Source organism: Amaranthus tricolor, chromosome 5 (assembly GCF_026212465.1).
Source record: "Amaranthus tricolor cultivar Red isolate AtriRed21 chromosome 5, ASM2621246v1, whole genome shotgun sequence".
In the NCBI taxonomy this organism is placed as follows: Eukaryota; Viridiplantae; Streptophyta; class Magnoliopsida; order Caryophyllales; family Amaranthaceae; genus Amaranthus; species Amaranthus tricolor.
The window spans coordinates 9,975,184-9,998,028 of NC_080051.1; the positions used below are offsets into that span (position 1 = coordinate 9,975,184).

The following is a 22,845-nucleotide window of genomic DNA, read 5'->3' on the forward strand; positions in this document are numbered from 1 at the left end:
TATATATATATAGTATATATATATATATATATATATATATATATATATATATATATATATATATATATGTATATATATATATATATATTATATATATATATATATATATATATATATAGTATATGATATATATATATATTATTGTATATATATATATATATATGTATATATATATATATATATATATATATATATATATATATATATTTATGTATATATATATATATTTATATATATATATATATATATATATATATATATGTATAATATATATACATATATATATATATATACATATATATATATATATATATAATATACATATATATATATATATATATATATATATATATACATATATATATATATATACATATATATATATATATATATATACATATATATATATATATATATATATATATATATATATATATATATATATATAATATTAAAAAATTCAAAATGTTTAGAGAGAGAAGCGCTGTGAGAGTAAAGAAAACGGGTGTGCTTTACCCATCAGTCACAACAGATCAGCTTTACTTCCCAAACGGTTAAAACGATCGTCCGTCTTCCCGCCCATCCAGCCACGGTCCCCGGCAACCCCTTCCACTTCGCCGACCATCTTTCTTTATGAAAAGGCATGATCGTGCAAGTGCCCCTACGACAGAGGAACATTCTAGATTCCTTTCGCAGAGAAGGCGAAGGGTCACTTAAGCTCCATCGCTTTCTCTGAACTTTCCGTATCGACCCAGGCAATTGATGATCGGTCTAGCGGTAATCGGGGATTATCCTATCTCCGGTGGAGGTGTGGACCCTGGGAGCCCCACCGCTCACCTGATTGTGCAAATCAAAATTCTTCTGTTTCCCTTTTTGTGGACTGCATTCCGGTTGGTATGTCCACCGTTTCGCTTAGAAGTATCTTTGAAAAAGTTGGGTGTGTAAAGGACGTGTACATTTCAAAGAAAATCAAAAAATTCAAGAAAGAATTCTTTTGGTTTCGTCCATTACTCAAACATTCAGAAAGCAAGGTACGCAATTAAGAAGCTGGATGGGCACGCTGTGAATGGCACGAAATTGAAAGTCTCGATGGCTAGATACAACAAGGGGGGTTCTGCAATTAATTTTCAGAAAGCTTATCCGAAGGAAAAACCTTCCGGAGTCAGACTCATCAAGAAGCCTTCTTTCAGGGACAATAGAAAATATTCTAATGTCCTTACCGGGAAACAAACACTGGCCTCAAAGAAGGATATTGGAGACAATGTCATCCCCTTCTGCTTTACGCTTAATGCTACAGAAAACTGCGAGACAGCCAAGATGTTACGCTTCAAGGGTATGTTTTCCCTATCCCCTACAAAAATTCTCATTGTTCTTGAATAAAAAATTGACGCTGAAAATGCCATAGCTGATGGTAGTGATTTATGGAATGTGTTTGATGATATTAGACTTTGGTCTGAGGGTGATAGATTTGATGATCGAATTGTTTGGATTGAATGTTATGGTATTCACCCTATATGCTGGTCTGAGGAAAATGTGAGGAGGATTGGTGAGAAGTGGGGACTTGTTTTATCCATAGACAATAGAGTAGATGGTCTATGTAGCCTTACCTATGCTCGTATGCTTGTGAGAACCAAAGTCCAAAACAAGATTGATACCCGCATTAGAATCCTCTTTGATCATGGTAGTTGTGATGTGTGGGTAAAGGAGAGCTCCTATCTCTGTGGGAAATACAGCAGGTGTGACAAAAATATCTGTAAAGCTATAGTTGGTGTCTCTGGATTAAAAGAAAGTCACCAGGTTTCTGTGCCTGGAAATGGGCCTGAAAGTGCAGGGAATACCTATACACAATCTGCCTGTGCTGAACCTGTAGACCCTCAGATTTCAGATGTGCTTAATTGATCCGTAAGGCCTGATGGGTATACTTGGTTTGACCCCATTGTGGTGAACGAAACAGCGGGGTGGCTTATGCTAAAATCGAAGGACTGCCCGGAGTTCTCCCCGTGTTTAGGTGAGGGTCCCAAATAGATTTGCGATATATCCTCGTCCCTGTGTAGCCAATCCAAGAAATCTCGTGGTAGACCTAAAAAGAAAAATAACCATACTGATATGCAGACTGATATGCAAACGCCGTCCCGATCAATGAGCTGTTCGGAGGCTTTGTGTAACACTCAAGAAACTAGTACCACATAATTAAGGTTAATAACCTTGGAAATTTAGGCATTAATGTTCTAATTTTAATTGGAACAAGATGCTCAGAATCGATTAAGTCCATAAGGAATTTTTTTCCCCCGAGTAAATTTAATTCGATTCCTAAAACAAGCTTGCTTAACCCCACTCATGTGCAAAATTATGCAATGTAGGCATAATTACACTTTTTCAAGCAAGCTAAGGTAAGTAAGCACCTCAATATACAACAATGTACACAACTATGACCCTTTAATTTCTAATTCTTCATGTCTCGTGTTTTAAGCCTACAAAACGACCTTCTTATGTTCTAATTAAGCCTTCCATACTAAGCAAGCATGTCAATACATGACACCCAAACACCTAAGCTAGGGTATGTGGCATTAATATAGGAGAGAACTTCAAGGCTAAGCAAGGTCACCTTCTTGCTTCTTCCTTGTGAGCTGGCGGCATTTATCCTTTAAACCCCTTAAATTAGTTCTCATCCTTATTAAGTAAGAAGGCTAAAGGCTGCCTGCTGTTCTGAAAACCTTCCTCTACATATTCAAGCAAGAAACCTCTTCAAACCGTGCACAAAAGATCACCAAAAACCACAAGCGAAAAGGCAACAGCAAACACGCTTAGCAGGACGTGTGCTCGGCCGTTGGTTTCTTCAACCTTTTGGTAATTTTAACCCACGAATTAAGGTAACTAGCACCCATTCTAAGTTAGTATTTTTCATATACAGTTAGTACAAATGATTTAATCCAAGTCTCATTCCTTAAAAATGGGTGAAATTGAGCAAAGACCAAACCGGGTACATGCTGTGACCTTCTGAGTATATTGAGACTATATAGGATACGTAAGAAATGATTTTTGCTTCATTCTTTTTACATATTACTCCTAATGAAATTTTTGATATTACATGTTAAATTCGTGATATGGGTATTTTTGAAAGTATTTATAATTATTTTTATACTTCATGATGTCATTATTATATGTGATACATGTATAGAGAGGAAAACCCTTAGACTACGGTTGATGGGTGAGACAAATGCCACCACCATTCGGTATGGAATGGTGTTATTATAGGGCCCCAGATACTTGGTATGGAGTGTGTTAGTGTACTCGGTATGGAGTACCATATCCTCAGTTGGTTGTGGTCGTCCGATTATTGCATTCGGTATGGAATGTTAATGCGGGAGTTTGGCAATTCTTAGACACAGTTGGTGCGCTAACTGATGGATTGTAATCCCCGGCAAAGTTTGACAAGTACTACTGCGTGTAGTACTGGCGTCTGTTCCTCTGCTTTAATTAATGTGTGATTTTACAGCTTATTCTGTTATGCTTGCATATGATTACATTGGTTTCTGTTATGCAGCGCATGTTTACAGTAGAATATTTTATTATAAGGATTAAAATGACTTTATGTGTTGAATTATTGATGTAGTATTCTATGAACACAGATGCACTTTTATGTTATGTGTTAGATATTTCCTTAGAAGGGCTGTCAGTTATTCCCCACTGACTGTGGACAGTTGTTAATATTTTTTTTTTCAGGTAAAGATTATGAATGATATGCTTATATATCTATCAACCGGGCGTTGGGGCAATATTTTGAGAGCTTACAACCTTACCTCTGAAGTTCTAAGTTAGTGTCACATGTGTTTTGAACTAGTAGAAGAAGTTTTTAAACAGTCCTCAATTTACTTACCTATCTGAGGTTGTTCTGCCTCACGTTTCCTTTTTGGAGTTAAAACTTTTAGTACATAATTTCCTAGGTCCATTGTTTAGCTATATGTTTATAATGTGATTAGTTTATAACATTTTATTTCTTTTTCTACCTTTACTTCTGCGTCAGCGTAATGCACTGTCCCGTAGTGTGCTTCCGCATCAGTAATACTGGTAATTATGGGACGGGGTGTTACAGTTGGTATCAGAGCAAATGGTCCTAAAACACATGCATAGGATGAATAATTGAAATAGAAATTGACTTTTAGAACCCTAGAGAGTGTTAAGGGGATTTGGGGTATACGTTGTGAATAGTGTCACATATTGTGTGTAATTGAATGCTTAGATGCATATAATTGTAAATTAACGAGTTTTGTGAATTTTGTGGTAAGAAATGACGTCAACGAGATCTTCGAGGCTGGAAACAAAAGACGAGCACAGAAGGAGAGTGCTCGAGGATGCAGTTATAGCTCTGGCTAGTCGGGATAACTGCCAGAGGCAGGGACATACCGCATTTGATAAAGTCTTACAGATGCGACCTTCTTCATATAATGGCACTACTGATCCGGTGATATTCAAAGGATGGATCCGGACCATGGAAAAGGTATTCCGAGCAAGCAGATACCCAGAAAAAGAGAAATTTGATATCGGCACTTATTATCGGGAGAGGAAGTTATGAGTGGTAAAGAATATAAAAATGTGCCTATAAAAATAGCTGAGTCTATTTTTCATGCCGATCTTAAATATTTCCCCATGACCGAGTTTGATGTCATACTAGGGATGGATTGGTTGTATAGATATCAAGCCATCATTCATTGTCATGACCAGAAAATAGTGATGAAAGATCATGAGGGAAAAGAAATTTCTTATTCAGGAGTGAGTGGTAAAAAGGGAGTGAGAATAGTGTCAGCCCTAAAAATGATGAAGATGCAGAGCAAAGGAGAGATGGTATTCCTGTGTAGTGTTAAGGATGTGTCAGAGGAACGGAAATTGGAAGACATTCCAGTAGTGAAAGAGTACCTCGATGTTTTCCCTGATGAATTACCAGGTATACCCCCAGAAAGAGATGTAGAATTCAGCATCGATGTAATACCAGGCAAAGCTCCCATTTCTAAAGCACCATACAGAATGGCACCTCCAGAATTGCAAGAATTGAAGACGCAATTACAGGAGTTGATTGACAAGGGATTCATTAGACCTAGTGTGTCTCCATGGGGTGCTCCAGTACTCTTTATAAAGAAAAAAGACGGTAGTATGCGGCTGTGCATTGACTACCGAGAATTGAATCGGGTAACTATCAAGAACAAATATCTATTGCCCCGAATAGAAGATCTATTCGATCAGTTGAAAGGCGCAAGAATCTTTTCGAAGATTGATCTGAGATCCGGGTATCATCAGATTCCAATAAAGAACGAAGATATTCCAAAGATAGCTTTCAGAACCCGGTATGGACATTATGAATTTGAAGTGATGCCATTTGGTTTAACAAATGCACCTGCAGTTTTCATGGATTAGATGAATAGAACGTTCCATGAACTTCTTGATGTATGTTGGATCTCTTGAGTTTTGATGATGACTACACTTAAGCAAATATGTGTTTAGAGATTGTGTGCAGGCCAATATCGGATTATAGTTATGATCGTTGATAGTACCTATGGCTTTGTTCGTGGAAATATACGTGTCAAAAGGATTCAAGAGATGTTAGAAGAGTTTATCACTTGGGATGTAAAATGGAGACAGCAGATCTACTGTTCCTAAGTTGGATGTTCTAGCAAAACTAGATTCTGTAAACAGCGCACTGTTCCCAAACCAAAGTCAGCCTACGTTAACTAATAAATTCTGATTTTTATTTTTTAGTTAATGTATTTAAATTAATTTGTTGCATTTATTTATTATAATTAATTGGCAGAAAGATTTCTAAAAATTTCTTTTCGTATGAATTTCCAAATAAAGATCCTTTATTTTAGGATCTATTTTTAGTAAATATTGGATTTGCTAAAAATAGAAATAATGGCTGTTGAATGGGTCTTAGCTATTATTTTTAACCGGTCTTTACTTTTGATAATAGGTTATCATGTCTAGTTTTATTAAGTATAAGCATTTCTAAAAATAGCAAAAACGTTCCAGCAGTTAGTACTGGAACATGAACTGCTGAAGAAACTGCTGCTTATGGGAACAGCGGTTATTATTAGGGAACAGCGGTTACTATTGCTTTAACCGTATGTTTGATTTATTCAAGGCTTGTGGAAATAACCGTTTGGTAGTTTATTCCACATCATTCCCATGATCTTTTGACAGGGAATAATGGATTGGAATATTTTTCTATTTTCAGAGATTTTATTTTTTATAAATAGCTAATGAACTCGGTTGTTCCTAAGTGCATGCATTGAAAAAACGTATGAACTTTGTTATTTTTCATGCGATTATTTTTGGAAATTCTACAAGAAATATTTTGCTTTTAAAAATTGCCAATTAATTCATAATATTTTCTTGTGCAACTCATTGATTTATTTTAGAGAATTTCATTCCTTTTGTAAGGGTTTTTGTGAGTACATGTAATTAGACTCGGGTGAGTCTAAGGGGGGAATTATATAGCTTTGAGTGAAGCTATTGAGGTGTTTAGCTTTTAGTAAAGCTAAGTTTGTTGCTTTGAGTAAAGCAATTTGAGAGAGAAGAGTTGGCCTAGTAAATTCGCTTCGAGTGAAGTAAGGTGTTTATTGTAATTGTAACTAATTGCCTTAAACATAGTGGAGTTTTTAGAAATCCCAAGGGGTCGTGGTTTTTTCCTTCTCTTTAGGCCCAGAAGGTTTCCACGTAAAAATCGTGTGTTTCTCTTTTATTATTTTGCTCTAAGTTTAAGCTTTATTTATTTTACTCAATTCCGCAAAAACAGGGCATAAACACTTAAACTAGCAACAACAACAATTCACCCCCCCTCTTGTTGCTGTTCCCGTTCCTAATTGAGTCAACAATTGGTATCAGAGCCCTGTTCCCAGTAGATCAGGAAACCCTGAGGCAGAATCCTGGTGTTCCCGAAAATGTCAATTATGAACGAGCGAATGGAAGAAGGGTATTCAACTCAAAGACCGCCAATGTACGATGGAAAATTCTATACATACTGGAAAAATAGGATGGAAATCTTCATCAAGGCTGAGAACTATCAAGTGTGGAGAGTCATCGAAATCGGAGATTTTGAGGTAACCATTACTAACTCCAACAATGAAGTAGTTCCCAAACCAATAACAGAATATGAAAAAGAAGATTTTCAAAAAATGGAATTAAACGCTCTTGCAATAAAATTACTTCATTGTGGGTTTGGACCAAACGAGCATAATAGGATAATGGGGTGCAAATCTGCTAAGCAAATTTGGGACCTGCTAGCTGTTACCCATGAGGGAACAAGTGAAGTCAAACGGTCCAAAATTGATTTGTTAATGTCTAAATACGAGAGATTTGTTATGGAGCCAAGAGAAAGCATCCAAGAGATGTTCACTAGGTTCACCAACATAACAAACGAACTTGTCTCTGTTGGAAGAATAATTCCCACTGATGAACAAGTAAGGAAGATTCTTAGGAGCCTTCCTCAAGATGAGCGCTGGAGGGCCAAGGTTACTGCTATACAAGAGTCTAAAGATTTTACGAAGTTCAATCTAGAGGAGCTGGCTGGTTCTCTAATGACGCATGAATTACATTTGGGAACAGCTGACAGTTCCAGGAACAAGGGACTGGCCCTGGCAGTTAGGGAACAGGACGAGTCAGAATGCGATGAAGAAGAGGCTGCCTTACTGCTACGAAAATTCAAGAAGTTCTTCAGGAATAGCAGGTATACAAATCAAAGAAACAACAAACAAAGAAGAACAAAAACCAATCTTGAATGCCACAAATGTGGAAGTACCGATCACTTCATCAAGGAGTGCCCAATGTGGAAGAATGAAAAGGGCAAGGGAAAGACAAGGGATTCAAGAAGACTTTTGAACAAAGAAAACTTTAACAAGACCGACTTTCGCAAGGCCATGATTGCTGCATGGGGAGAAACTGAAAGTGAAAATGAAACTATTGTTCCCGAAGAAGAGGAGACAGCTAACCTATGTCTCATGGCTACGTACGAAGGCAAGGAAAAGCAGGTCCAAGTGAGGGGGAACAGCTCATGGTATCTCGACAGTGGGTGTTCCAAGCACATGACGGGTGACAAATCTAAGTTTCTCTCACTTGAAGCCTATGATGGGGGAACAGTAACCTTCGGTGACAATATGAAGGGTGAGATAATCGCCAAAGGAAAGGTTGGAAGGTCATGTTCTCATGCCATTGATAATGTATTTTTAGTCGAGAATTTGAAACATAACTTACTTAGCATTTCTCAATTTTGTGATAAAGGTAACTCTGTAAACTTTACTTCTGAAAAGTGCATTATTTCTAGGAATGACACAGGAGACATCATTCTTGAGGGAATTAGAAAAGGGAACACTTATGTAGTGGACCTGGATACTGTTCCCAAGACCAATCTAACGTGTCTAAGTGTTGTAGAAGAGGACCCACTTCTTTGGCATAAGCGTTTAGGTCATGCTAGTTATACATTGATTAATTCATTAAGATCAAAAGACCTAGTTAGTGGACTACCATCTATAAAATTCCTTAAGGATGAAATTTATGATCCTTGTGCCAAAGGAAAACAAGTTAGGTCATCTTTTAAACCAAAGAATGTTGTGACCACCTCTAAACCACTTGAACTAATACACATGGATTTGTGTGGACCTATGAGAATACAAAGCCGCAGTGGCAAAATATATGTGTTTGTTATTATTGATGATTATAGTAGATTTACATGGACTTTATTTTTAGTTAGTAAAGATGAAGCTTTTAATGAGTTTGTTTCTTTCGCTAACAAAATACAAAAATCTACCAATAATCAAATCATTCACATAAGGTCAGATCATGGTAAAGAATTCGAAAATTGAAGTTTCATGAATTATTGCAATGAACATGGTCTAAGTCATAATTTTTCGGCACCATGAACACCACAACAAAATGGTGTAGTAGAAAGGAAAAATAGAACTTTAGAGGAAATGGCTAGAACCATGTTAATTGCTAGTGGTCTACCTAGAAATTTTTGGGCCGAGGCTGTTAATACTGCATGTTATATTTTGAATCGTTTATTAATAAGACCAATCACTTCAAAGACACCCTATGAATTGCTTAAAGGTGTTAAACCAAATATTTCCTATTTTCGTGTGTTTGGATGCAAATGTTTTGTACATGTCAATGGAAAACGAAATATAGGTATATTTGATGAAAAAAGTGATGAAGCAGTATTTCTTGGCTATTCATCTCAAAGTAAGGCATATAGGGTTTATAACAAAAGAACAATGAGTGTGGAAGAATCCGTTCACATAATTTTCGATGAAACTAACTTTTTGTCAAGTGAACAGGATACAAATAATTTTAAGATAGGTCTTGCAAATCTTGAGAATGATGAAGAAGAAATGAAAATGCAAGATCAAGGAACAGCAGGTGAACAGCTGATCCCAGAAGAGGCAGAAAGGAACGATCTTGATCAGAAACAGCCGGTACTTTAGAACCAACAGACTGTTCCCAATACAACTGTTCCCACAGAAGAGCAAAACGATCCAGTAGCTGAACAGAATGTTGATCAAGCTGATGAACCAGAACATACTATTGTTCCCACAAGAGAATTTGTGCCCAAACCTTGGAAGTATCAAAGTTATCATCCTCTTGATTTGATTATAAGTGATTTGAATAAAGGAACACAAACTAGATCTCAAATGAGAAACTTTTGTGCACACTTTGCGTTCCTATCATCACTCGAGCCCAAGAATCATGAAGAAGCTCTAAAGGATTCCGAATGGATCGTGGCCATGCAAGACGAATTAAATGAATTTGAAAGAAATAAAGTTTGGCACTTGGAACCCAAACCGAAACACAAAAAGGTAATTGGTTTGAAATGGGTATTTCGAAATAAACTAGATGAGCATGGAATAATTGTTAGAAACAAAGCAAGGCTCGTGGTCAAAGGATACAATCAACAAGAAGGTATTGATTATACCGAGACATTTGTTTTGGTAGCAAGGTTTGAGGCTATAAGAATCTTAATTTCTTTTGCTGCATTCATGAACTTTAAATTATATCAAATGGATGTGAAATGTGCTTTCTTAAACGGTTTTCTTAATGAAGAAGTTTTTGTTGAACAACCCCCAGGCTTTGAAATTACCTCTTGTCTTGATCATGTCTACAAGCTTGATAAAGCTCTTTATGGCTTGAAACAAGCTTCTAGGCAATGGTATGAAAGACTATCAAAGTTTTTGATTCAAAATGACTTTGTAAGAGGCAAAATTGACAAAACCTTATTCTTTAAGAATAGAGGTTCGGATATTTTAATTGTTCAAATATATGTTGATGATATTATCTTTGGAGCCACCAATGAACTGTTGTGTAAAGAATTTGCCAACCTTATGAGCACTGAATTTGAAATGAGCATGATGGGAGAATTAAATTTCTTTCTTGGTTTGCAAATTAAACAAACTGCTAATGGTATCTTTATTCACCAACAAAAATATATAAAAGAACTTCTCAAGAAATATGGCTTGAATAATGCTAAAACCAACAACACACCTATGGCTACAAATGTTAGATTAGATGAAGACCCAAATGGAACAAATGTTGATCAAACTATGTATAAAGGCATGATTGGCTCTTTATTATATCTAACTGCTAGTAGACCCGATATTTCTTTTAGTGTTGGTTTATGTGCTAGATTTCAATCCAATCCTAAAGAATCACATCTCACTGCAGTTAAACGAATTCTAAGATATTTGAAGGGAACAGACGACTTATCCTTATTTTATCCTAAAAGTGATGTTTATGATTTGAAAGGTTTTAGTGATGCAGATTATGCAGGTGATCTAGTTAATAGAAAAAGTACATCAGGTATGGTACAATTCCTTGGCTCATGTTTAGTTTCATGGAGTTCCAAGAAACAAAACACTGTTGCATTATCCACTGCCGAAGCTGAATACGTAGCAGCAGCAGCTTGCTGTTCCCAAATGCTATGGATAAAGCAGCAGCTAAGAGATTTTGGTATTAAGTTTGAATGTGTTCCTATTTATTGTGATAATACCAGTGCCATATGCATATCTAAAGATCCAATGCATCATTCAAGAGTAAAACACATACACATTAGGCATCATTTTCTTAAGGATAATGTTGAAAATAAAAATATTATTTTAAAGCATGTAAACACAAACGAGCAAATAGCAGATATCATGACTAAACCGCTTCCAAGGGAACAACATGAGAAAATGAGATTGGAACTTGGCATGATCAAGTTGCATTGAAGTGAGTGACATATGTGATCCTTAAAGACAAAATGAAAATTGAAAAGGTCGATCAACCACAAAATCTTGATTGAAAAATCGATTATCGAAAGGATTAGGTACGCACCATTTAAAAGTATATACTGTGAATGCTCATATGATTGCTTGTTTGATTTGATCAGATAATAGTAGCATAAAATTTCCATATATTTTTTTTATTTTCATAAAAATTTCATAATACTTAATATATATATTTACCCAGCAATTTCCATTAAAATAGTGGGAGTTAAATCATCATAGTTCTTCACTAAATTCGTCTGTTTTCATTTCACTTTCTGTGTCCATATACCTAAATAAGAACAATGAAGCATTAAAAGTCATTAAAGTAACCGTCACCTCATACTTATTAAAGCCACTCTCTCACGTCAAATCCATCATTTCATCTTCAATTTCACTCTCAAAACCGTCTTCAACTCACTGCATTTCAAAACCGCCTTCAATTGCATTTCATCATTTCATTCTTGCTTTTTCCTTTTCTTAATTCTTCAAACCACCATGAAAACCAAGAACCAAACACCAAAAATGAAGCAACCCAAACCTCTACAAATCATCCATCCAACACCTCTCATTACCGAAACTGAGTCCTCATCAAGAAAGCAACAGGAAACCCCGGTTGCCTCTGGAGTGCATGAAACCAAAAAGAGAGAGAGGGACTCTACAGTGAAGAAATCATCTTCAAAAAGGGCAAAAGTTGATGTTCAAGTAAGTGCTGAAGAGCTATCTAAAGAGATGATTGTTGGTTTCGGTCTTGATAAACAATGGTATGAATCCAATTTCTTTCCTCAATTTCACGCCATTTTGCAAAATCAATTTTGGGAATCTTTAATGACAGAACACTGCTGTAATCCAATGTGTCCCAACTTGATGCGCGAGTTTATTTCAAATTTTTCTTTTGACCATGGCGTTTGTATTAGTGTTGTTCAGGGGATTAAAATTGAATTTAATAGTTTGATTTTAGGAGGGTGGTTAGGTGTCCCCTCCACTGTATTTGATATATATGTTGTTGGATCAAAAATCAATTTTTATGGGATAAATGAGAAGGTAGTTTGGAAGTTTCTAGGGATAAAAGAGAAAAAAGGAAAGGTTAGTCACAATGTGCTGTCACCAATGCACAAGCTATTATACAATATAGCAAGACGATTTATTCTACCTCGCACATCTAAAAGAAGTGAGGTTAGTTTAAGGGATGCTACGTTAATATATTGTATGGCTAATAACATCAAGATTAATTTTCCCTCTTTGATGATTTGTCACTTGAATGATTGTATTTTTAAGCGTAATGTGTTAGGATATGGTGGATTGTTAACATGGATATTTATGAAGTTGGGTGTTCCTCTTGATGGTCCAAATTATCCCATAGGTCCAAATAACAAAGTAGGTGTTAAGTGTTTGAATAACTTGCATCTAAGATTAAATGAAAAAGGGACCCTTGAGAATATGTCTGAACAATCTGAGGGCACAAATGAAGAAGAAAATGAAGAAAATGTTAAGGAGGAGGAAGTAAATAAGGAGGAACAAGAGCCTGTTCCCTCTGCCACTGAGAAGGCAGAAGAGCATTCTGAGGAGGAACAGGAGGAAAATTCTTGTAAGGGGGAAGTTGAGAAGGAACCTGTGAAGGATGCTGTGGAGGAAGAAGAAAAAGATGAGGAGAGTTCCTTACCTGGTTCAAACCTTAGGAAGAGTCGTAGGCTAGCTTCCAAAGGAAAGAAACCTGTTGTTATTATTGATGATGACTCAGGCTCATACGCAACAGCTGAACCAAGCCATCCTTCCTCACCTAAACCTGCCACACAGTCACCAATACAACCATCTTCACCACCACAGTCACCAAATACAACCATCTTCACCACCAAAGTCACCTATACCATCATCACCACCACCAGTACACCCATCACCAAATCAAGGTTTAGGTGACACTACAGTTCCTACAGCCCCTCTATCCTCCATTCTCCTAAAACTCACAGAATTGCAGACAAGCTTCCTTGTTTTTAAGGATGAAATTCGTGTCTCCATAGCCTCACTCTCTGCTCAAATGGACCAAATGGAAGCACGTTTGGGGGCCAAGCTTGACACAGTAAAGGTGGAAACAGAATATATAGATGAAGAAGCTCTTACATCTTAATTTCTTCTAATAATCATCATATTTTTTTTTGTTGCAACCATCACTATTATCAAACAATCTTTTTATGTTTTTTTTTGGTACCAGTTGGGGTACATCCTTTAACAATGATAATATGTTGAACAATTTCCTTTATGCTACTAACTATCGGTGACGATTAATCATAGCTGATCTTGTTTGCATTCATTGTTACCGCTTTTTACTTTGTTCATCCTTATTCTCTCTTTGACTATGTCTATATGCGTAGTGCTGTGGTCTGATTGCTCCAATTATTTTTGAATGATGTCAAAAGGGGGAATATTTGACACAAACTTAAATAATGCTTGAGTATGCTTAGCTCTGATTAAATCTATTATGTTGGACTTTAGGATTAAGGTTATGCTTCTCTGAACTAAGGCTGTTGGCTGTATGCTGCTGATGATTGTTGTTTGCTTGCTAATTTTGCTCTGATTGTCAAAATATAGCTTAGGCTTTGAACTATCAAAATATAGTTAATCTATTGTCAGTATATAGTTAACATCTTTTGTTTATACATTGAAGCTCTGATTATGATTTGATTATACATGATGCTTGTTTTGGATGAATCTGTTCTTTTTTAAGTTTCTTTTAAGCTCTGATCATTTTACATCATTGTTCAAGTTTTATGCTGAAGTTGTATGAGTTTTTGTTATGTTTATTTTTAGAGTAATTTGATTCAAGATATGCTTGGTGAATTATATTTACTAAGTTAAGAAGAGTTGTTTTGATCTCTAACATGCTCTTCAACATTGGTTTACTCTATTGTGTTTAAGTTTGTTTAAAAGTTTGTCATCATCAAAAAGGGGGAATTTGTTGGACCTCTTGAGTTTTGATGATGACTACACTTAAGCAAATATGTGTTTAGAGATTGTGTGCAGGTCGATATCCGATTATAGTTATGATCGTTGATAGTACCTATGGCTTTGTTCGTGGGAATATACGTGTCAAAAGGATTCAAGAGATGTTAGAAGAGTTTATCACTTGGGATGTAAAATGGAGACAGCAGGTCTACTGTTCCTAAGTTGGATGTTCTAGCAAAACTGGATTCTGGAAACAGCGCACTGTTCCCAAACCAAAGTCAGCCTACGTTAACTAATAAATTCTGATTTTTATTTTTAAGTTAATGTATTTAAATTAATTTGTTGCATTTATTTATTATAGTTAATTGGCAAAAAGATTTCTAAAAATTTCTTTTCGTATGAATTTCCAAATAAAGATCCTTTATTTTAGGATCTATTTTTAGTAAATATTGGATTTGCTAAAAATAGAAATAATAAATGTTGAATGGGTCTTAGCTATTATTTTTAACCGGTCTTTACTTTTGATAATAGGTTATCATGTCTAGTTTTATTAAGTATAACCGTTTCTAAAAATAGCAAAAACGTTCCAGCAGTTAGTACTGGAACAGGAACTGCTGAAGAAACTGCTGCTTAAGGGAACAGCGGTTATTATTAGGGAACAGCGGTTACTATTGCTTTAACCGTATGTTTGATTTATTCAAGGCTTGTGGAAATAACCGTTTGGTAGTTTATTCCACATCATTCCCATGATCTTTTGACAGGGAATGATGGATTGGAATATTTTTCTATTTTCAGAGATTTTATTTTTTATAAATAGCTAATGAACTCGGTTGTTCCTAAGTGCATGCATTGAAAAAACGTATAAACTTTGTTATTTTTCATGCGATTATTTTTGGAAATTCTACAAGAAATATTTTGCTTTTAAAATTGCCAATTAATTCATAATATTTTCTTGTGCAACTCATTGATTTATTTTAAAGAATTTCATACCTTTTGTAAGGGTTTTTGTGAGTACATGTAATTAGACTCGGGTGAGTCTAAGGGGGGAATTATATAGCTTTGAGTGAAGCTATTGAGCTGTTTAGCTTTTAGTAAAGCTAAGTTTGTTCCTTTGAGTAAAGCAGTTTGAGAGAGAAGATTTGGCCTAGTAGATTCGCTTCGAGTGAAGTAAGGTGTTTATTGTAATTGTAACTAATTGCCTTAAACATAGTGGAGTTTTTAGAAATCCCAAGGGGTCGTGGTTTTTTCCTTCTGTTTAGGCCTAGAAGGTTTCCACGTAAAAATCGTGTGTTTCTCTTTTATTATTTTGCTCTAAGTTTAAGCTTTATTTATTTATTCAATTCCGCAAAAACAGGGCATAAACGCTTAAACTAGCAACAACAACAATTCACCCCCCCCCCCCCTCTTGTTGTTCCGTTCCTAATTGAGTCGACAATGTATGTGTAGTGGTGTTTATTGATGATATTCTGGTGTACTCGAAAAGTGAAGAAGAGCATGAAAAACACTTAAGGCTAGTCTTAGACATCTTTAGGAAGCAGAAATGGTTTGCAAAGCTATCCAAATGTTACTTCTGGCTGAAAGAAGTAACATTCCTCGGACATGTCATCACTAAAGAAGGAGTTATGGTGGATCCAGCAAAGGTTCGAGCGATCGTTGAATGGGAGAGCCCTAAGAATGTATCTGAAATACGTAATTTCTTGGGTCTCGCCAGTTATTATAGAAGGTTCGTGAAAGATTTCTCGAAAATCACCCAACCTATGACGAAATTGATGAGGAAAGAAGTTAGATTCCAGTGGTCTATGGAGTGTGAAGCAGCTTTTCAAAAATTGAAAGAGAGGTTGACCACTGCACCTGTTCTTGCTTTACCTGTAGAAGGTGTGGAATATGAGATATACAGCGATGCGTCGCATAGTGGACTTGGATGTGTTCTGATGCAGCAAGAGAAAGTCATTGCATATGCATCCAGGCAACTAAAAACCCATGAAAGGAACTATCCCACACATGATCTAGAGCTAGCCGCCCTTGTATTCGCACTCAAAATATGGCGCCACTACCTTTATGGTGTTTCGTGCAAACTATATACCGATCATAAAAGCCTCAAATATATTTTCACTCAAAAAGAATTAAACATGAGGCAGAGAAGATGGCTAGAGCTGATCAAGGATTATGATCTCACTTTGGATTACAAAGAAGGAATGGCTAACAGGGTGGCTGATGCCTTGAGCAGGAAAAATAAACATTCCCAGAATTTTATCATGGTGCTACCTGAAACGTTATATGAAGAATTCCAAAAGCTCGAAATCGAGATGGTACCGCAAGGTTATGTTCATTCTTATTTATCTAATGTAAGTGCAGAACCTGAGTTGTACCAGGAACTCAGAGAAAAACAAAAAGTAGATGCAAAGATAAAGAAGATTCGGGCCGCAATAGCAGAAGGTAAAGCTAGAGATTTCAGCGTAGCAGATGACGGAAGTGTGAGATTTAGAAGAAGGTGGTGTGTACCGAGTGATGAGAAGAAGATCTTAGAAGAAGCTCATAACACACCCTACTCTGTACACCCGGGAGGTGATAAATTGTACAAAGATCTAAAGATGCATTTATGGTGGCCCAGGATGAAAAAGGAGATTGCAGAATTTGTGGCAAAGTGCCTCACCTGTCAGAAGATCAAAATTGAACATCAAAGACCTGGTGGACTGTTGCAACCCTTGCCGATACCCACTTGGAAGTTCGACTCTATATCGATGGACTTTGTTACAGGGCTTCCGGTGACAACAAGAGGCTTGAACGCAGTTTGGGTGATAGTCGATCGGTTGACCAAAGTAGCAAGATTCATTCCAATGAAAAATACATGGTCTATGGAGAAGTTAGCTGAAGCATACACAGAAGAAATCATTCGACTTCACGGAGTTCCAAAAGATATTGTGTCCGATCGTGATCCAAAATTTCTGTCACACTTTTGGACTGCTTTGCAGGAAGCTCTTGGTACGAAATTGAAATTTAGCATGGCTTTCCATGCAGCGACAGATGGTCAGACAGAAAGGACCATTCAGATATTGGAGGACATGCTCAGAGCTTGTGCATTGGAGTTCTAACAGACTTGGGTAAAATCACTGCACCTGATAGAATTCTCATACAACAACAGCTACCAAGTCAGTATCAAAATGGCTCAATATGAAGCCTTGTATGGTAGGAAATGTCGCAGTCCTACATGTTGGAATGATATTAGCGATACACTGGTCTTGGGGCCAGAATTAATTCAGGACACAGTTGATAAGGTGCAGATAATACAGGCCAGAATAAAGGCTGCACAAGACAGATAGAAATTGTATGCCGATCTTTGTAGGAAACCTCTAGCATTCGAAGTTGGTGATAAAGTTCTGCTGAAAGTGTCACCGATGAAAAGGGTAATGAGGTTCGGTAAGAAAGGGAAACTAAGCCCTAAATATATCGGGCCATACGAGATACTAGAGCGAATAGGTACAGTTGCTTACAGACTGGCACTACCGCCAGAACTATCTAAAGTGCATGACGTGTTTCACGTATCCCAGCTGTGAAGGTATATCAGTGATCCATCACACGTCATTCCTATAGAGGCAGTAGAAGTAGAACCAAACCTGACTTTTGAAGAAAGACCGGTCCAAATACTCGATCGACAGGAAAAGATTCTCCGGAGAAAGGTGGTTCCAATTGTGAAAGTACTATGGAGAAGTCAAAAATATGAAGAAGCCACCTGGGAGACAGAAGAGTCGATGAGACAGAAATACCCAGAGCTTTTTGACAGGTATGAAACTCTATGTAAGCTAATAATACATGTATGTATGTTTACGTACATAATGATCCTGTGGTCAAAATAAGTTCCTTTATGCAAATTTCGAGGACGAAATTTCTTTAAGGAGGGGTGATTGTAACACTCAAGAAACTAGTACCACATAATTAAGGTTAATAACCTTGGAAATTTAGGCATTAATGTTCTAATTTTAATTGGAACAAGATGCTTAGAATCGATTAAGTTCATAAGGAATTTTTTTCCCCGAGTAAATTTAATTCGATTCCCAAAACGAGCTTGCTTAACCCCACTCATGTGCAAAATTATGCAATGTAGGCATAATTACACTTTTTCAAGCAAGCTAAGGTAAGCAAGCACCTCAATATACAACAATGTACACAACTATGACCCTTTAATTTCTAATTCTTCATGTCTCGTGTTTTAAGCCTACAAAACGACCTTCTTATGTTCTAATTAAGCCTTCCATACTAAGCAAGCATGTCAATACATGACACCCATACACCTAAGCTAGGGTATGTGGCATTAATATAGGAGAGAACTTCAAGGCTAAGCAAGGTCACCTTCTTGCTTCTTCCTTGTGAGCTGGCGGCACTTATCCTTTAAACCCCTTAAATTAGTTCTCATCCTTATTAAGTAAGAAAGCTAAAGGCTGCCTACTATTCTGAAAACCTTCCTCTACATATTCAAGCAAGAAACCTCTTCAAACCGTGCACAAAAGATCACCAAAAACCACAAGCAAAAAGGCAACAGCAAACACGCTTAGCAGGACGTGTGCTTGGCCGTTGGTTTCTTCAACCTTTTGGTAATTTTAACCCACGAATTAAGGTAACTAGCACCCATCCTAAGTTAGTATTTTTCATATACAGTTAGTACAAATGATTTAATCCAAGTCTCATTCCTTAAAAATGGGTGAAATTGAGCAAAGACCAAACCGGGTACATGCTGTGACCTTCTGAGTATATTGAGACTATATAGGATACGTAAGAAATGATGTTTGCTTCATTCTTTTTACATATTACTCCTAATAAAATTTTTGATATTACATGATGTCATTATTATATGTGATACATGTATAGAGAGGAAAACCCTTAGACTGCGGTTGATGGGTGAGACAAATGCCACCACCATTCGGTATGGAATGGTGTTATTATAGGGCCCCACATACTTGGTATGGAGTGTGTTAGTGTACTCGGTATGGAGTACCATATCCTCAGGTGGTTGTGGTCGTCCGATTATTGCATTCGGTATGGAATGTTAATGCGGGAGTTTGGCCATTCTTAGACACAGTTGGTGCGCTAACTGATGGATTGTAATCCTGGCAAAGCTTGATAAGTACTACTGCGTGTAGTACTGGCGTCTATTCCTCTGCTTTAATTAATGTGTGATTTTACAGCTTATTCTGTTATGCTTGCATATGATTATATTGGTTTCTGTTATGCAGCGCATGTTTACAGTAGAATATTTTATTATAAGGATTCACTACTACATTAACGAGCAATGGCGACACTCTATTGCGACGGTTAGTTTTGAACCGTAGCAATAGATACTCTATTGCGACAATTAGGACCCTATTGCTACGGTTATTTTAAAACCGTCGCAATAGACTACTTATTGCTATGGGACGGATATCTATTACTACGGTTGTGTATAAACCGTCGCAATAGAATCAGAAATAAAAAAAAACCTAAAACTAATACCCAAAAATAAAATCAGAAACCCACTTTCCCAAATCCCATTTCCTTCTCGTCACCTTCACCGCCATTTCTCTTCTTCTTCCTTCTCATCCCTTCTCCTTCTTTCTCATATAAACCGACCTTCCCTTTTCTCTGTGCAGCAAAATCAGGCGGCGGCTTTCACCGAACACGAACACCACTTCTCACGGTGGTTCTACAACCAATTACCTGTGTTCCTCTTTTTGTATTTGTTAGTGTAAACAAACTAAGGTATTAAATCTCTTAATTTCTATGTGCAATTTCATTTTACTCATCTTTTATAATCGATTTTCTTCTCATATGTTTGAACTCTAACTATTTTTAATCAAAATTACATGTAAAAAATGAATATATTTTTAGAATTTATTCCATTAAAGAAGAAAGATCTGAAAATCCTTTTGTGTTCTTTGTTCATCCATTTCGAAGGCTTTAGTTGGGTTCTTTTTAGTGTTGATTAGTATTGTTTTTTGGGTTATTTGATTTTTAGTATAAAGTTTGGTATTTATTGAAATTTCAGTCCGAAATTTGAACGTTCTGTTTTGGCCACTTTCGAAGTAGTTCTAATGGTTTTTGGGTTCTGGTTCCTTCATAAGAATTGTAGAGCTCCGAGTCACGGTCGCGTGGGGTCGCGTGGGCACTTGAATCGTCCCAAAATGAGTTCGTATGACCCTCATACCCAAAATACTAGCAGGGTGTCTTGTAAATTCGAAAATGATTTTTTTATTTATTTATTTACTTGTTCATAATTAAAGTTGGAGTTGGAGTTCAAATTGAGTACTCTTTTTATCATGTGTTTAGGGTTAGTAGTTATCCTTCAATTGGGTTTTATTAATACGAGGTTGATTTCATTGACATACTTTCATTAGCGTGCTCTTTCGTCATGAATTAAGCTTTAATTTTATTGAATCTTGAGTTATATAAATTAATTGGATGAGTTATGTTGATTGAGAGTATTAGCTGGATATGTGATACTGGATAATTATGGTTAGGAATTAGGAATTGATGGCAAATAATGAGTTATCTTGTTGCTTGCATATAATCTTTATATCTTGTTTGCTTGTGCTATTTAAGCCAAGTATGGTAATACAATACGTTGTTTAATGATTAACAGCTGCTAAAGAATACTGACATTCCGGAGAGTCCCATGTTTAAACCCGAGTATGTTATTAGTTTCTTCTTCTATAAGTTTATTTGAATTAGCAGTTTCTTCATTATGCACTTGCTTATCAGCGTCTATGTTATTATCTGCAATGAGCTGCCTGACATGATTAATCTTACTGTCATAGCAACAATTCAAGTGTATTATTCTCAGTATATTTTATACATGAAGCGGAAAATGTATAATCTTGATGTCCAAGATATAGGAGATAACCTAAAAGTTAATGAAAATTTCATATTATTGCCTCACTAGAAAATTTGGATTTCCTCACTGGAAAATTTGGATTTCCTCAGCAAACAATAAATAGACTGATAAATTAGTGATATACTAGCTTTATACTTTATTTGTTTGAGATATACATGAACAAACTGTAATTATAAGTTTGAATTGTGCCTTTTAGAGCCGGAGCAAGAGGTTATTTTTGTCGACGAAGCTGGCTGTCCTGAGGAGCGTGTCGCAGAAGCCTTCAAGTGCCTCTCTGAATATGATCCTGCAGGCTGTTGGGAAGATGATTTGACAAAATCGTTTCGTTATTGGAAGATACGTGATTTTGCATATGCTTATCGTGCCAAGCTTGTTACCCCATCGATGGTCTAATACCTTACCTATAATCATTTTGATCTAGAGCCTTTCACTTTTATACTATTACATGACATACAATCAACTATTAATAAGTGCAGATTGCTGAGAGAATAATCTCAGCCTTGGAGGTCTTTAATAAAGAAAATCCGACCACTGCATTACTCATATCTTTTGACGCTGAGGATGTAAGGGCGCAAGCAGCTGCTTCTACTCAAAGATTTGAAGAAGGTAATGCTCATTTCTGACGTTTTCGGAATGTGTTTGTTGGTAATGATGCTCTCGTATATTTTTCTTCAGTATTTTCTTTGACATATTAAATTTAAGATTATGTCATCACTAACTGATTGACATGGATTTGCAGGAAAACCTATATCAATTTTGGACGGAGTATTCATGACAATCAAGGATGATATAGATTGTTACCCTTATCCATCTAATGGTACAACCAAAATGACTATTGTTTTCTAATCTTTCTACATGCATGAAGCTCACCATCAACCTTTGTTTATTTTTAGGTGCTACTACATGGTTTCATGAAGTTCGACCGGTTAAGAAAGATTCAGCATCTGTTTCTAAAGTGCGCAATTGTGGTGTAATTTTAATCGGAAAGGCAAAGTTGAAGTTCTTTGTTGATGATGAAGTCCTTTTGCAATGTTGCATGTATCAAAACCACTAATTGAACTAATTAGAGTTGGTGCTTTATTTTGTATTAGAGTTGATGAATTATATCAAAGTTATATATATTGGTGCTTTATTTTGTATTAGAGTTGATGAATTATATCAAAGTTAATTATATATATATATATATATATATATATATGTATATAATTTATAGCTTTATCAAGGCCTTGCAATAGAGAGCCATTACCATCGCCATAGACCCATTGGAACGGATAAAACATGGGGTTGCAATAGGTTGCAATGACCGTCGCAAAAGACTTATTATAACAGTTGCAAAGTTACCGTCGCAATAGGTCTATAGCGACAGTAATAATTACCTATTACTACGGTTATAGTGAGACCGTAGCAATAGATCTATAGCGACGGTGATAAGAAGCTATTGCTACGGTTAAATTGAAACCGTCGCAATAGATAGTTGAACCGTCGCAATAGACCTATACCTACGGCCACAAATGCGACGGGTATGGAACCGTTGCTATTGACCTATTGCAACGGTTATTGAACCTATTGCTACGAGTACTTGGGGTAGTAATAGCTCGTTAATGTAGTAGTGATTAAAATGAATTTATGTGTTGAATTTTTGATGTAGTATTCTATGAACACAGATGTACTTTTATGTTATGTGTTAGATATTTCCTTAGAAGGGCTGCTAGTTACTCCCCACTGACTGTGGACAGTTGTTAATATTTTTTTTCAGGTAAAGAT

The 22,845-nt window shown here is 36.2% G+C and overlaps 1 protein-coding gene across 2 annotated transcripts; it reads left to right on the plus strand.

Moving 5' to 3' along the window:
- Positions 1-19,707: 19,707 nt before the first annotated feature.
- On the plus strand, positions 19,708-22,150 carry LOC130812918 (fatty acid amide hydrolase-like). Of its 2 annotated transcripts, XM_057678562.1 has the most exons (6): positions 19,708-19,949; positions 20,830-20,876; positions 21,278-21,468; positions 21,558-21,687; positions 21,821-21,898; positions 21,975-22,150. In XM_057678562.1, the coding sequence occupies exons 3-6, from the start codon at positions 21,466-21,468 to the stop codon at positions 22,133-22,135; spliced, it is 372 nt and encodes a 123-aa protein (XP_057534545.1). In that variant the 5' UTR covers positions 19,708-19,949; positions 20,830-20,876; positions 21,278-21,465; the 3' UTR covers positions 22,136-22,150. The 2 variants fall into 2 exon arrangements, with proteins under 2 accessions (XP_057534545.1, XP_057534546.1); XM_057678563.1 differs by lacking the exon at positions 20,830-20,876.
- The last annotated feature ends 695 nt before the right edge of the window (positions 22,151-22,845 follow it).